The sequence below is a fragment of the Pseudophryne corroboree genome, chromosome 1 (assembly GCF_028390025.1).
Source record: "Pseudophryne corroboree isolate aPseCor3 chromosome 1, aPseCor3.hap2, whole genome shotgun sequence".
Taxonomy (NCBI): domain Eukaryota; kingdom Metazoa; phylum Chordata; class Amphibia; order Anura; family Myobatrachidae; genus Pseudophryne; species Pseudophryne corroboree.
The window spans coordinates 305,774,480-305,791,557 of NC_086444.1; the positions used below are offsets into that span (position 1 = coordinate 305,774,480).

The following is a 17,078-nucleotide window of genomic DNA, read 5'->3' on the forward strand; positions in this document are numbered from 1 at the left end:
GAACCCCAAAACTACATTGAGATCCCAAGGTGCCACTGGAGGCACAAAAGGAGGCTGTATATGCAGTACTCCCTTGACAAACGTCTGAACTTCAGGAACTGAAGCTAGTTCTTTTTGGAAGAATATTGACAGGGCCGAAATTTGAACCTTAATGGACCCTAATTTTTGGCCCATAGACAGTCCTGTTTGCAGGAAATGCAGGAAACGACCCAGTTGAAATTCCTCTGTAGGGGCCTTCCTGGCCTCGCACCACGCAACATATTTACGCCAAATACGGTGATAATGTTGCACAGTTACATCCTTCCTGGCTTTGATCAGGGTATGGATGACTTCATCCGGAATGCCTTTTTCCTTCAGGATCCGGCGTTCAACCGCCATGCCGTCAAACGCAGCCGCGGTAAGTCTTGGAACAGACATGGTCCCTGCTGGAGCAGGTCCTTTCTTAGAGGTAGAGGCGACGGGTCTTCCGTGAGCATCTCTTGAAGTTCCGGGTACCAAGTCCTTCTTGGCCAATCCGGAGCCACGAGTATAGTCCTTACTCCTCTCCTTTCCTATGATTCTCAGTACCTTGGGTATGAGAGGCAGAGGAGGGAACACATACACTGACTGGTACACCCACGGTGTTACCAGAGCGTCCACAGCTATTGCCTGAGGGTCCCTTGACCTGGCGCAATATCTGTCCAGTTTTTTGTTGAGGCGGGACGCCATCATGTCCACCTTTGGTTTTTCCCAACGGTTCACAATCATGTGGAAGACTTCTGGGTGAAGTCCCCACTCCCCCGGGTGGAGGTCGTGTCTGCTGAGGAAGTCTGCTTCCCAGTTGTCCACTCCCGGAATGAACACTGCTGACAGTGCTATCACATGATTTTCCGCCCAGCGAAGAATCCTTGCAACTTCCGTCATTGCCCTCCTGCTTCTTGTGCCGCCCTGTCTGTTTACGTGGGCGACTGCCGTGATGTTGTCCGACTGGATCAACACCGGCTGACCCTGAAGCAGAGGCCTTGCCTGACTTAGGGCATTGTAAATGGCCCTTAGTTCCAGGATATTTATGTGAAGTGACGTTTCCATGCTTGACCACAAGCCCTGGAAATTTCTTCCCTGTGTGACTGCTCCCCAGCCTCTCAGGCTGGCATCCGTGGTCACCAGGACCCAGTCCTGAATGCCGAATCTGCGGCCCTCTAGAAGATGAGCACTCTGTAACCACCACAGGAGAGACACCCTTGTCCTTGGAGACAGGGTTATCCGCTGATGCATTTGAAGATGCGATCCGGACCATTTGTCCAGCAGATCCCACTGAAAAGTTCTTGCGTGGAATCTGCCGAATGGAATCGCTTCGTAAGAAACCACCATTTTTCCCAGGACCCTTGTGCATTGATGCACTGACACTTGGCCTGGTTTTAGGAGGTTCCTGACTAGGTCGGATAACTCCCTGGCTTTCTCCTCCGGGAGAAACACCTTTTTCTGTACTGTGTCCAGAATCATCCCTAGGAACAGCAGACGTGTCGTCGGAATCAGCTGCGATTTTGGAATATTTAGAATCCATCCGTGCTGTCGTAGTACTACTTGAGATAGTGCTACTCCGACCTCTAACTGTTCTCTGGACCTTGCCCTTATCAGGAGATCGTCCAAGTAAGGGATAATTAAGACGCCTTTTCTTCGAAGAAGAATCATCATTTCGGCCATTACCTTGGTAAAGACCCGGGGTGCCGTGGACAATCCAAACGGCAGCGTCTGAAACTGATAGTGACAGTTCTGTACCACAAACCTGAGGTACCCTTGGTGAGAAGGGCAAATTGGGACATGGAGGTAAGCATCCTTGATGTCCAGAGACACCATATAGTCCCCTTCTTCCAGGTTCGCTATCACTGCTCTGAGTGATTCCATCTTGAATTTGAACCTTTGTATGTAAGTGTTCAAGGATTTCAGATTTAAAATAGGTCTCGCCGAGCCGTCCGGCTTCGGTACCACAAACAGCGTGGAATAATACCCCTTTCCCTGTTGTAGGAGGGGTACCTTGATTATCACCTGCTGGGAATACAGCTTGTGAATGGCTTCCAATACTGCCTCCCTGTCGGGGGGAGACGTTGGTAAAGCAGACTTCAGGAACCGGCGAGGGGGAGACGTCTCGAATTCCAATTTGTACCCCTGAGATACTACCTGCAGGATCCAGGGGTCCACTTGCGAGTGAGCCCACTGCGCGCTGAAATTCTTGAGACGGGCCCCCACCGTGCCTGAGTCCGCTTGTAAGGCCCCAGCGTCATGCTGAGGACTTGGCAGAAGCGGGGGAGGGCTTCTGTTCGTGGGAAGAGGCTGTCTGTTGCAGTCTTTTTCCCCTTCCTCTGCCCCGGGGCAGATATGAGTGGCCTTTTGCCCGCTTGCCCTTATGGGGACGAAAGGACTGAGCCTGAAAAGACGGTGTCTTTTTCTGCTGAGAGGTGACCTGGGGTAAAAAGGTGGATTTCCCAGCCGTTGCCGTGGCCACCAGGTCCGATAGACCGACCCCAAATAACTCCTCCCCTTTATACGGCAATACTTCCATATGCCGTTTGGAATCCGCATCACCTGACCACTGTCGCGTCCATAACCCTCTTCTGGCAGAAATGGACAGCGCACTTACTCTTGATGCCAGAGTGCAAATATCCCTCTGTGCATCTCGCATATATAGAAATGCATCCTTTAAATGCTCTATAGTCAATAATATATTGTCCCTGTCCAGGGTATCAATATTTTCAGTCAGGGAATCCGACCAAGCCACCCCAGCACTGCACATCCAGGCTGAGGCGATAGCTGGTCGCAGTATAATACCAGTATGTGTGTATATACTTTTTAGGATATTTTCCAGCTTCCTATCAGCTGGTTCCTTGAGGGCGGCCGTATCAGGAGACGGTAACGCCACTTGTTTTGATAAGCGTGTGAGCGCCTTATCTACCCTAGGGGGTGTTTCCCAACGCGCCCTAACCTCTGGCGGGAAAGGGTATAATGCCAATAATTTTTTAGAAATTAGCAGTTTTTTATCGGGGGAAACCCACGCTTCATCACACACCTCATTTAATTCATCTGATTCAGGAAAAACTACGGGTAGTTTTTTCACACCCCACATAATACCCTTTTTTGTGGTACTTGTAGTATCAGAAATGTTCAAAACCTCCTTCATTGTCGTGATCATGTAACGTGTGGCCCTACTGGAAAATACGTTTGTTTCCTCACCGTCGACACTGGAGTCAGTGTCTGTGTCGACCATCTGAGGTAACGGGCGCTTTAGAGCCCCTGACGGTGTTTGAGACGCCTGTACAGGTATTAACTGATTTGCCGGCTGTCTCATGTCGTCAACAGTCTTTTGTAAAGTGCTGACACTATCACGTAATTCCTTCCATAAGACCATCCAGTCAGGTGTCGACTCCCTAGGGGGTGACATCACTAATACAGGCAATTGCTCCGCCTCCATACCATTTTCCTCCTCATACATGTCGACACAACGTACCGACACACAGCACACACACAGGTAATGCTCTGATAGAGGACAGGACCCCACTAGCCCTTTGGGGAGACAGAGGGAGAGTTTGCCAGCACACACCAGAGCGCTATATATATATATATACAGGGATAACCTTATATAAGTGTTTCTCCCTGATATAGCTGCTGTATATATTTATCTGCCAAATTAGTGCCCCCCTCTCTTGTTTTACCCTTTTTCTGTAGTGCAGGACTGCAGGGGAGAGTCAGGGAGCTTCCCTCCAACGGAGCTGTGAGGAAAAAATGGCGCCAGTGTGCTGAGGAGATAGGCTCCGCCCCCTTCTCGGCGGCCTTTCTCCCGTTTTATGGAAAAATTGGCAGGGGTTAAATGCATCCATATAGCCCAGGAGCTATATGTGATGTATTTTTTGCCATATAAGGTGTTTTTATTGCGTCTCAGGGCGCCCCCCCCCAGCGCCCTGCACCCTCAGTGACCGGAGTGTGAAGTGTGCTGAGAGCAATGGCGCACAGCTGCGGTGCTGTGCGCTACCTTATTGAAGACAGGACGTCTTCTGCCGCCGATTTTCCGGACCTCTTCAGTCTTCTGGCTCTGTAAGGGGGCCGGAGGCGCGGCTCTGGGACCCATCCATGGCTGGGCCTGTGATCGTCCCTCTGGAGCTAATGTCCAGTAGCCTAAGAAGCCCAATCCACTCTGCACGCAGGTGAGTTCGCTTCTTCTCCCCTTAGTCCCTTGGTGCAGTGAGCCTGTTGCCAGCAGGTCTCACTGAAAATAAAAAACCTACTTTAAACTTTTACTCTAAGCAGCTCAGGAGAGCCCCTTAGTATGCACCCTTCTCGTTCGGGCACAAAAATCTAACTGAGGCTTGGAGGAGGGTCATAGGGGGAGGAGCCAGTGCACACCAGGTAGTCCTAAAGCTTTTACTTTTGTGCCCAGTCTCCTGCGGAGCCGCTATTCCCCATGGTCCTTTCGGAGTCCCCAGCATCCACTAGGACGTCAGAGAAATTGACTTTCCAGCCGTAGCTGTGGAGACCAGGTCTGAGAGACCGTCCCCAAACAATTCCTCACCCTTGTAAGGTAAAACCTCCATGTGCCTTTTTGAGTCTGCATCGCCTGTCCATTGCCGAGTCCACAGGACCCTTCTGGCAGAAATCGACATTGCATTTATTCTAGAGCCCAGTAGGCGAATGTCTCTTTGGGCATCTCTCATATATAGGACAGCGTCTTTTATATGCCCCAGGGTCAGTACTATAGTGTAGTATCAAGTTCCTCAGATAAGGTATCTGTCCATGCTGCTACCGCACTACACATCCAGGCCGACGCAATCGCCGGCCTTAGTAGGGTACCTGAATGTGTATAAATGGACATCAGGATACCCTCCTGCTTTCTATCCGCAGCATCTTTTAGGGTGGCCGTATCCTGTGACGGCAGGGCTACCCTCTTGGATAAGCGTGTTAAAGCTTTGTCTACCCTAGGGGAGGATTCCCAGCGTAACCTGTCCGTTGGCGGGAAAGGATACGCCATAAGCATCCGTTTGGAAATCTGCAGTTTTCTATCTGGAGATTCCCAAGCCTTTTCACATAACTCATTTTACTCATGTGAAGGGGGAAAGGTCACCTCTTGCCTTTTTCCCCCATACATATAAACCCTCTTGTCAAGGACTGGGGTTTCCTCTGTGATGTGCAACACATCCTTCATTGCTATAATCATGTAACGGATGGCTTTAGCCATTTTAGGCTGTAACTTTGCATCATCGCCATCGACACTGGAGTCAGAATCCGTGTCGACATCTGTGTCAACATTTTGGGATAGTGGGCGCTTCGGAGACCCTGACGGCCTCTGCGACATAGGATCAGGCATGGGCTGAGACCCCGGCTGTCCCAAGGCTTCTGCTTTATCCAACCTTTTATGCAAGGAAGTAACATTATCATTTAAAACCTTCCACATATCCATCCAATCGGGTGTCGGCGCCGACCCCACATTCATTTGCTACCGCTCTGCTTCCACATAGCCTTCCTCGTCAAACATGTCGACACAAGCGTACCAACACACCACACACACAGGGGATGCTCTTTTTGAAGACAGTTCCCCCACAAGGCCCTTTGGAGAGACAGAGAGAGAGTATGCCAGCACACACCCCAGCGCTATATGTCCCAGGAGTCACACAGTAACTTAGTGTTAACCCAGTAGCTGCTGTATATATTGTTTTTGCGCCAAATTTATGTGCCCCCCCCTCTCTTTTTACCCTCTTCTAGCGTGATTCTGCAGGGGAGAGCCTGGGGAGCTTCCTCTCAGCGGAGCTGTAGAGAGAAAATGGCGCTGGTGAGTGCTGAGGAAGAAGCCCCGCCCCCTCAGCGGCGGGCTTCTGTCCCGCATTTATGTGTAAAAATATGGCGGGGGCCCATGCATATATACAGTGCCCAACTGTATATATGCTGCTTTTTTGCCAAGAGGTTCTTAATTGCTGCCCAGGGCGCCCCCCCCTGCGCCCTGCACCCTACAGTGACCGGAGTGTGTGGGTTAGTGTGGGAGCAATGGCGCACAGCTGCAGTGCTGTGCGCTACCTCATATGAAGATTGGAGTCTTCTGCCGACGATTTTGACGTCTTCTTGCTTCAGACACCGGCTTCTGACTTCTGGCTCTGCGAGAGGGATGGCGGCGCGGCTCCGGGATCGGACGACCAAGGGTGCGATCCTGTGTACGATCCCTCTGGAGCTAATGGTGTTCAGTAGCCTAAGAAGCAGGACCTATCCACGGTGAGTAAGGCTGCTTCTCTCCTCTCAGTCCCACGTAGCAGAGAGTCTGTTGCCAGCAGATCTCTCTGAAAATAAAAAAAACCTAACAAAATACTTTCTTTCTAGTAAGCTCAGGAGAGCTCATTAAGTAGCACCCAGCTCGTCCGGGCACAGATTCAAACTGAGGTCTGAAGGAGGGACATAGAGGGAGGAGCCAGAGCACACCAGTATCCAAATTCTTTCATAGAGTGCCCTGTCTCCTGCGTAGCCCGTCTATTCCCCATGGTCCTTACGGAGTCCCCAGCATCCACTAGGACGTTAGAGAAAGCTATATGCTTCGTGCACAAGTTCCAATATACTACTGAATGCTCAGTCAAATGGACATGATCTTCTCAGTTCTTTGCTGCTAGCACATTGTTCTCCTGATATCTCAAGCATTCCCTGCCACAAGCATATAATAGTGTGTTCACTTCCTCAGATTCTTACCACAGTACAAGCATTATATATACAGACACATTCTATAAGTAACTGAGGCTCTAATATGTTATCGGTCCTAGCCAGGCTCCCAGCATTACTGAAACCAGCTCAGCTCCAGCGTCAAGCATCACCGATACTAGTCTGGTATTCAGTGCCACTGGTACAAGCCCGGTGTTCAGTGTTCCTGATTCCAGCGCAGTGTCCAGCTACTGAACCACTGGTCCCAGCCCAGTGTCCAGTGCCACTGGCTTCCAGCACAGTGTTTAGCTTTCGTCCCACTGGTTCCGTTCCAGAGTTCAGTATCACTATTATCAGCTGAGTGTTCAGTTCAAGCCCCAGTCTGATATTCCGTTCTACTGGTTACAGCCTGGTCTCTGATCCAGTATCCAGAGCCCACCAGTACCAGTCTTTTCTTCAGCGTACACCAGTCCCAGCACGGTCATAACATAACCGGTTCCAGGCCAATCTCAAGCATCACCTCTCTAAGCCCGGTTACCTAAATTCCCACAGCCATAGAGTCTTCTGCAGTAGTTGCATTATTAAAATACTTCGCTAATCTAATAACCACTTCATCTATAAAGCCCAGTGGTTCCAATTCCTGTGCACACAGAAAAATACAAATTCCAACCTGATCCTGACAGGACAGATACTGACATACAGATGGAGTTATTCAGGCTCCATCTGTGACAAGGCGCGCTAGCCTGGGCGCACCTAGTCACTGTGAGCGTCTCCGTCTGGACGGGCGCGCCCCCAGACGGAGACGCTCCCTATTCAATTGAATGGAGAGCATCTCAGTCCGGGCGGGCACACGCACAGACAGACGCTTACAATGAGAAGCGGCTTGTGCACTCCCAGCGTAACTAGGCGGACGGATCACCTAGTCACGCCGGGAGTGCATGCCTGCGCCTCAGGGAGCCAAGATAAGGAAGGCTCCATCTGTAGTGCACTTAAATATGCTAGCAGGTATCTAGACCACAGGTTCTCAAACTCGGTCCTCAGGACCCCACACGGTGCATGTTTTGTAGGTCTTCTCACAGAATCACTAGTGAAATAATGAGCTCCACCTGTGGACCTTTTAAAATGTCTCAGTGAGTAATTAATACACCTGTGCACCTGCTGGGTTACCTGCAAAACATGCACTGTGTGGGGTCCTGAGGACCGAGTTTGAGAACCACTGATCTAGACCAAATACGTAGTAGTAACAGGCCAAAATTCTTAGTAATGCCTACATCCCTCAATATTCCATTTTGAAAAAATGAAACCTTGTCAGAATAAAAATTTGTAAAGTGTCATTGCTTCTCCTTAATTGTTTTGTCTGCATGATGTTGCTGAGTAAAAACAATATGAATGCAAATCAAAGTGAAGGGCTTTTCTATTACCATTACATTTTTCACAAGGAGTCTGAAGAGTCCATGCACTTGACTACAAGCATTACCCCCACTCAATCCTTCTCTATTAACAGCAGACTTGATGAATGCTGCTCCTAAAAACCTATTAGGTAAAAGGAATTGTCTGACAGTGTGGTGTGATGACCACAACATTCGACAAGTATGTTCCCTAGTTTGGTCTATAAAAGAAGAAGAGTCCTAAGTACACAAAACTGCCTCATCTGAAACATCAAAAAAAGACTCTCTGAAAGATTGTTCCAGACATCATTTAATGTGAAACCACTTATTGTGGCAAAAACACCTTCATGTCTGTCGGAAGTTTCTACAGGATTGTACACTGTTTGGAGCGATTTTTGCTCATTCTTCCTTTCAGATATGCTGCAGGTTGGTTAGAGGATTCTTATGTACTCCAGTTTTCAAATAGTGGCACAGAGAAATCTGTACTTTGACTTGGCCATTGTAGAACATTCACCGTTTTGTTGCTCAACCAGGCCGGTGTTTGGCCATGTGCTTGGGATCATCTCCTGCTGAAAGATGAACTTTCTCCAAAGCTTTAGTTTTGGATGGCATCTGCTGAGGAATGCGTAGTGCTATGTTGTTTCGCACACCGAGTTTGTAATAAAGAGGCATAAGGCTACATATTTTGTCTTATTTGACAACAAATCCTTATACCAAACTTTAGCTGGTTCACTCTAATGTACTATGGTAAGCTCAAGACATGCCTTGTTGTGCTTTTCCCTCTAGTAATGGATTCTTTCCCACACAGGCAGATATCTTGATATGATTGACTGCTGAACCTTTACTCCAGTCTCAGTCACTGAATTCTGTAGCTCCTTCAAAGTGATTGTTAGCCTCACTGGGGCTTCCCTCACAAGTCTTCTTCTTTCATTCTTGTTTTAATGCTGACTTTGATATATATATTTTAATCATTCACACAGACTAATGTGAAGCCAGTTCTTACGGAAATAACTTTCATGCATGTAAACTTGAAGATTACATATACAAACAAAATTTTCCAGTTTCTATATATTATTTTTTTTAAATCTGCAGGTATAAAATGTACTTAAAGAGCCTACTGATTAGTAATAAGACCACTGTCTGTCATTTGTAATACAGACAAATCTTGTGACTCTTAGAAGAGGTCACTTATTATTGTTCAACAAATATAAATTCTCTTTATTGTAACCTCAATCATTATCAGCCTTTTTATTTAAATACAGGTTGAGTATCCCATATCCAAATATTCCGAAATACGGAATATTCCGAAATACGGACTTTTTTGAGTGAGACTGAGATAGTGAAACCTTTGTTTTCTGATGGCTCAATGTACACAGACTTTATTTAATACACAAAGTTATTAAAAATATTGTATTAAATGACCTTCAGACTGTGTGTATAAGGTGTATATGAAACATAAATGAATTGTGTTAATGTACACACACTTTGTTTAATGCACAAATTTATTAAAAATATTAGCTAAAATGACCTTCAGGCTGTGTGTATAAGGTGTGTATGTAACATAAATGCATTCTGTGCTTAGACTTGGGTCCCATTGCCATGATATCTCATTATGGTATGCAATTATTCCAAAATACGGAAAAATCCGATATCCAAAATACTTCTGGTCCCAAGCATTTTGGATAAGGGATACTGAACCTGTATATGAGAACTAGGAACCAACACGACTTCCAGATCATGGAGGAAGCACCCAGCTTGTTGAGTATTCGTGAGTTTATATTAAATGTACATGTATGTTTAGGCTTATAGTTACTGATTGCTATCTAAATATTCCAAAATATTGAGGCTTAAATTTAAGTCTTGAATTTACATATTGGTCCTAGCTAACTAAAAACTTTTCTGCGTGCCAGAGGTAACAGATCCTTGCTCTAAAGCAAGCAGAGAAAGCAGAATTTGAATAGATCCTATCCAGCTGTGAGGACGCCATAAACTGGGATCTTGTTTGCGCTTTCTTTGACTGAAGAAAAGGAGAGTTATGGTAGACTTACCATTGTTAAATCTCTTTCTGCGAGGTACATTGGGTTCCACAGGGAAATATCGGGGTAGAGTGGATCTTGATCCAGAGGAACCAACAGGCTAAAGCTTTACGCTGTCCCAGGATGCATTCGGGCCTCCTCTATAACCCCGCATCCAGGCACAGTTTCGATAACCAGTCCAATGCAGGAACAGGTAAGAGAGAAGGTAGATGTTAGTCACATAGAACAACATTCTCACGACAGGAAAAGGGACCAGCGGCTAATGCCATACAAACCCATGGAAGCTAGGTGCGTCAGGGCGGGCGCCCTGTGGAACCCAATGTACTTTGCACAAAGAGTTAACAATGGTAAGTCTACCATAACTCTTTTCTGCAGCTGGTTACATTGGTTTCCACAAGGAAACATCGGGGATGTCCTAAAGCAGTTACTCAAGGGAGGGGAAGCGCCTTAGCGGGTATGAGAACCCTGCGTCCAAAGGAAGCATCCTGGTAGGCGGAAATATCAAAGGCATAGAACCTAAGAAATGTGTTCACAGAGGACCACGTAGCCACCTTGCACAATTGTTCTGCAAACGTGCCACGGCGAGCCGCCCAAGAAGGTTCAACAGACAGAGTAGAATGGGCACTAATAGCAGCAGGAGCTGGAAAATCAGCCTGCGCATAAGCTTGTGCAATCACCATTCTAATCCATCTGGCAAAGGTTTTCTTATTTGCTGGCCAGCCACGTTTGTGAAAACCAAACAAGACAAAAAGGGAGTCTGACCTCCTGATTGAGGCACTCCTCTCCACATACTGTATATATGGAGAGCCCGTACCACATCCAAAGACCACTCTCTGGAGGACAAATCAGAAGAGAAAAAGGCCGGAACCACAATCTTTTGGTTAAGGTGAAAAGATGACACCAACTTAGGTAAATAACCTGGGCGAGTTCTAAGAACTGCCCGGTCACAATGAAATATTAGAAAGGGTGGACGACAGGACAATGAGCCTAAGTCCGACACCCTTCTAGCAGAGGCAACAGCCAGTAAAAACAAGACCTTGGCCGTGAGCTTTTAAGGTCCACCATCTCAAAAGCTTCAAACGGAGACTCTTGCAGGGCATTCAGGACAACAGACAGACCCCATGGAGCCACAGGAGGAACATAGGGAGGCTGAATCCGTAAAACACGAGCAATTTTTCTCTGAAACCATACCTACAAGGCAGATATGTGAACTTTGAGGGAGGCAAGACGAAGGCCTAAGTCGAGGCCTCTTTGCAGAAAAGCCATAATTCTCATCAGCACACCAGGTGAAGTAAGAATTCCAGACCCTGCGATAAATCCGAGCTGAAGCCGGTTTATGGGCTTTTAACATAGTTTGGATGACTGCCTCGGAGAATTCTTTGGCTCCCAGGAGTGCTGATTCAGGAACCACGCCATCAAAGCCAGCCTGACCAGGTCCAGATAAACACAAGAGCCCTGTACGAGGTTTGGGCACTGAGGAAGTAGAAGAGGACGCTCTATCAATAGACCCTGCAGGTCTGAGAACCAATGCCGCCTGGGACACACTGGAGCGACTAGAAGTAGAAATCCTCCTTCCTGTTTGAACTTCGCAGGACCCCGGGCAGGAGTGACACTGGAGGGAACACATAAGGCAGCCAAAAGTTCCATGGAATTGCCAGTGCGTCCACGAACGCTGCTTGAGGATTCCTGATCCGGAGACCGGAACGTTGTGGTTGTGTCGAGATGCCATCAGGTCTACGTCTGGTAGGCCCCAACTGTCCACTAGGAGTTGAAAGATTTCTTGATGAAGACTCCACTCACCGGCGTGCACGTCCTGGCGACTGTGGAAGTCCGCTTCCCAGTCCAGGACAACCGGAATGAACACTGCCAATACTGCTGTCAGATGGCGTTCCGCCCAACAAAGGATTTTTGACACTTCCATCATAGCCATGCAGCTTCGAGTGCCGACTTGATGGTTTATGTATGTCACTGTGGTGGCGTCGTCTGACCGTACTTAAGCAGCCCTGTTCTGTACCAGAGGCAGTGAGAGAGGTAACGCATTGAACATCGCCTTCAAATCCAGAATGTTTATTGGGAGGAGTGATTCCTCCTTGGTCCAGCGACCCTGAAAAGAGTGTTGATCTAACACCGCATCCCATCCCCTCAGACTGGTTTCTGTTGTCACAGGACCCAGTCAGGTATCCAGAAGGGACAGCCCCTGCTCAATTGCTGGTCCTGTAGCCACCAGGTCAGCGACAGACGAACCTCCGGAGTCAAAGTGATCATGTGAGATCTGATCCGATGAGGTGGATTAACCTCTTCAGAGGACGAGAATGAAATTGAGCGTACTCTACCATGTCGAATGCTGACACCATCAGGCCAAGTACTTGAATCGCAGAGTGTATCGACACTCTGGGGCGACAAAGGAAGCATCTTATCCAGTCTTGAAGTCTCAGGACTTTTTCTGGAGACAGAAACAGTCATTGACTGTGTGTGTCCAGGAGTGCCCCCAGGTGTACAATGCTCTGAGCTGGGCCCAGCAAGGATTTCTTCCAATTGATGAGCCACCCGCGGGCTTGTAGGAATCTTACCGTCAGTTGCAGATGACTGAGGAGGACATCGTGGGAGTTTGCCAGAATCAGCAAGTCGTCCAGATACGGCAGGATACTGGCTCCCTGGCGACGGGCCGTCATTACAGCCATGACCTTGGTGAAGATCCGAGGAGCCGTAGTCAGTCCAAATGGCAGAGACTGGATCGTACAGTGGAGATTGCCACTAAGAGTTTGGATGACCGCCTCGGAGAATCCTTTGGCTCTCGGGAGTGCGTCAGGGTCATATATATGACCCTGACGCACCTTGTCCCTTAGGGTACAGAATATAGTGATGGGTATATCTGGGAAACACTGAAAAGTGAAATCACACAGCAGAATCAGGCACACACAGTAACAGGCAATGCAGATAGTTATTATGACAATAAAACTGCACTGGACTAGTATATGGATAGATAGATAGATAGATAGATAGATAGATAGATAGATATCCCTAACATAAGCACGGTCCTAGACCTGAGGCATATATCAGAATACTCGAACAATATATACTGTAACAGGTACAGTTTTTCTTAACTAACGCTGTCTGTATAAGGGGGGTAATTCTGAGTTGATCGCAGCAGGAACTTTGGGCAAAACCATGTGCACTGCAGGGGGGGGGGGCAGATATAACATGTGCAGAGAGAGTTAGATTTGGGTGGGGTGTGTTCAAACTGATATCTAAATTGCAGTGTAAAAATAAAGCAGCCAGTATTTACCCTGCACAGAAACAAAATAACCCACCCAAATCTAACTCTCTCTGCACATGTTATATCTGCCTCCCCTGCAGTGCACATGGTTTTGCCCAACTGCTAACAAAGTTCCTGCTGCGATCAACTCAGAATTACCCCCAAAGACATGTAGAATACTGAAGTGTTTGTAAAGACACAGCGCTGTATACAGGTGGCTTTACAAGAGAGACCTTGCCCTGCAGTCCCGGAGACCAGCCGCAACTATGCTTAGTAAATGGTGCCCAGCGTCTCAGTGAGGGAGAGTGTGAGGCAGCTCCAGGGCAGGAAAATCTGCAGTAGATGTCACCCTGGGCCGGGGAGAGGCTAAAGGTCAAGCGCCGGCTCCCCTATGCTGGACTTCCAGCCCAGGTAGCAGCAAGCCTTATTAAATGGGGCAGTAGTACACCCGACATGTGCTCTATTGCCCTGTTGGTCTAGTTTGGTCACTGCTCGGTGATCGTGTCCACGCCAGCGCTACGCTGTAGACGGAACGCGATTTAATGGTGGGTCCCGTCTGGGGGACCCTCTTACCTCGTCCTTGTAGCAGCCACGCGAACCAGGAGAGCGACTACGACCGTGTGCCTAAAGCCGGAGCATCTCCGCCACAAGTACCCGGGAACAGGCCGCGGGAGTATGCGACGCTGCTTGGGAGGTGATGGAGCTGCAGCGCTGAATGTCACACAGACCTACAGCGCTGACAGCCCAGTTTTGAAGAAGTTTGCTGTCAGAAAAAGCTTTTTCAGGGCTGCTCAGTGCAGCCCACCTGTTAAGTGACCTGCTGCTGCAGACACCAACTGAAACTGAGCACACAATGCCTGGAGGCGGGGTTATAGAGGAGTACCCAATGCATCCTGGGACAGCCTGTAGCTTTAGCCTGTTGGTGCCTCTGGATCAAGATCCACTCTACCCCGATGTTTCCCTGTGGAAACCAATGTAACCTGCTCCAGAAATGGAGAGAAGGCATACATTGAACCAAAGCCTTTTTCTTTGTTATTTTAAAATCTTTACTTTCACATCTGAGTGTCTAAAAGAGGAACTAGAGGCAGACCATGTATGTCAGGATAAGGTTAATAGAGTTTTAAAATGTCCTTCGTAAGAAGTTTTGCTAAGAAGGACATGAAACACAGGACACAGGGAAAAAGAAACACACTTAAGGCATCTTTTGTGCAAATACATTTTTTTCGTTTTTGAACAGTTTAGACCAGAGGTTCTCAAACTCGGTCCTCGGGAGCCCACACAGTGCATGTTTTGCAGGTAACCCAGCAGGTGCACAGGTGTATTAATTACTCACTGACACATTTTAAAAGGTCCACAGGTGGAGCTAATTATTTCACTTGCGATTTTGTGAGGAGACCTGCAAAACATGCACTGTGTGGGCCCCCGAGGACCGAGTTTGAGAACCTCTGGTTTAGACGCAACAAATACCAAACAAAAAGACCCCAGAGAAGGCTGCAACATTTAGCGCCCCATATATTCTTTTTGATTGGTCACCTTACTGAAAGGAATGTCAGAAAACAGAAAACTGTGAATGTCATAAGCATTTATCCTTCTCGCGCATCTCGGGGCCGCGCATCGTTCATCGCTGGAGCCTCCACACTGAAAGATATGAACGAGTTCTCGTTCATTTATGAACGAGATCGTTCATATCTTTCAAACAAATCGGCATGTGTGTAGGGCCTATAAGTCTCTCTGCACATGTTATATCTGTCCCCCCTGCAGTTCACATGGTTTTGTCAATTTGCTGCTGCAATCAGATCTAAATTAGGCCCTTTTGTCGATTAAGTAAAAGGAAAACATTGTCTAATAGTAAAAAAAGAACAGCCCTGACATTCATAAACAATGTCATGGAATCCAGAACATATGAAATACAATATATTTTACAACAACAAATAATAATAATAATAATAATAATAATAATAAAAAAATATTTTTACCTGGCTCAGTTGGATATTGGTATTCTTCTCATCAGCTGCCAGTATAACCTGCAAGACGCCCTCAATGGTTTCATAATCGTATGGATCCAGCTATAAAAAAATTAATAAACAGGATTTTAAATACCTACCGGTAAATCCTTTTCTCGTAGTCCATAAGGGATATTGGGGATAGATTTAGTACAATCGGGTATAGACGGGTCCAAAGGAGCCAGTGCACTTTAAATTTCTTCAACTGGGTGTGCTGGCTCCTCTCCTCTATGCCTCCTCCTACATATCAGTTATAGGTAAAACAGTGCCCAAAGGTGAATGACATACTTGAGAGAAGGAACATAAAAACAATAATGGTGGTGAGAATTATACACCAGCACACCAAAACATAACCTGGCCAGCAACGTCTGGCAACAGATGAACAGGTAACACAGAACAGAGAACCTGCAGAAAGTAACCGCACAGAGGCAGGCACCCTTATGGACTATGAGAAAAGGATTTACCGGTAGGTATTTAAAATCCTATTTTCTCTAGCATCCATAAGGGATATTGGGGACAGATTTAGTACAATGGGGATGTCCCAAAGCTTCCAGAACGGGTGGGAACGTGGGAAACTGCTGCAGCACCGCCTGCCCAAACTGGGTATCCTCTTTGGCCAGGGTATCAAATTTGTAGAATTTCACAAATGTGTTCTTCCCCGACCAGGTAGCAGCTCGCCATAGTTGCAAGGCCAAGACTCCACGGGCAGCCGCACCAGGAAGAGCCCACTGATCTTGTAGAGTGGGCCTTCAGAGACTTAGGAATAGGTAAGGCTGACGACACATAGGCCTAGTATTCTATGGCCGTTATATCGATGATTTATTTTTTATTTGGGATGGGGATGAGATTTCTGCACGTAATTTTGTCACTCACCTTAATGATAATGATTATAATTTGAAGTTTACACACTCATATAGTAGAGACACTATTAATTTTTTGGATCTCACTATCTCCTCTGAGGGCGGACAGATTATTACAAAAAACTATAAAAAACCTATTGATACAAATAATTTTTTACATTACTCTAGTAATCATTATAAACCTTGGTTAAAAAATGTGCCGTTTAGTCAATTCAGTCGACTTCGTAGGAATTGTTCTACTGTAGGGGATTATAGAACTCAAGCTGATAATATGGCCAAGGACTTTATGGATAGAGGTTATCCTGAAGCCCTAGTGAAGACAGCTCATACAAAAGTAGAGATGACAGATAGGAAACAATTAATAAGTATAAAGGAGAAATCACATAAATTTGATACTAAGAATAAAGGTGATTTGATTAAAATGTGTTATGTGTCTAAATATAACAGTCAATCGCATGAAATCAAAAAAGTATTAAAAAGTAACTTCAAAATTTTACAACAGGATGCCGTATTACAATCAACAATTACAGAGACCCCCAGAATTATATTTAAGAAAAATAAGAGTTTAAAAAATATATTAGCGCCAAGCATTTTGAAGAGAAAAAAGGAAAATAAAGTAGTAGCCCCCGCTGGTAACTCATGGTTGACAACCCCTATAGTAGGTTGTTTTAAATGTGGGAAAAAACGCTGTATTACATGCGGTTTTATAGCTAATAGGGTCCAGAATATCGAATCCAGCACTACAAAAGAGAGATTCGAGATACGTGAATTTATTAACTGTGATACCACGTATTGCATCTACGTGCTGCAGTGCCCTTGTGGCCTACAGTACGTGGGTCGCACTACCCGTTCGCTTAAAACTAGGTTTAGAGAGCATAGACTAAACATTCTCA

At 46.7% G+C, this 17,078-nt stretch overlaps 1 protein-coding gene across 3 annotated transcripts in view; it reads right to left on the reverse strand.

Annotated features, from left to right (window-relative positions):
- The window catches only part of KNTC1 (kinetochore associated 1), a 736,750-nt gene that overhangs the window by 202,575 nt on the left and 517,097 nt on the right, over positions 1-17,078 (reverse strand). For all 3 annotated transcript variants that reach the window (XM_063964446.1, XM_063964444.1, XM_063964445.1), the window contains one exon: positions 15,299-15,388. In XM_063964446.1, the coding sequence (XP_063820516.1) occupies positions 15,299-15,388 (90 nt within the window). The remainder of the gene's footprint in view (positions 1-15,298; positions 15,389-17,078) is intronic.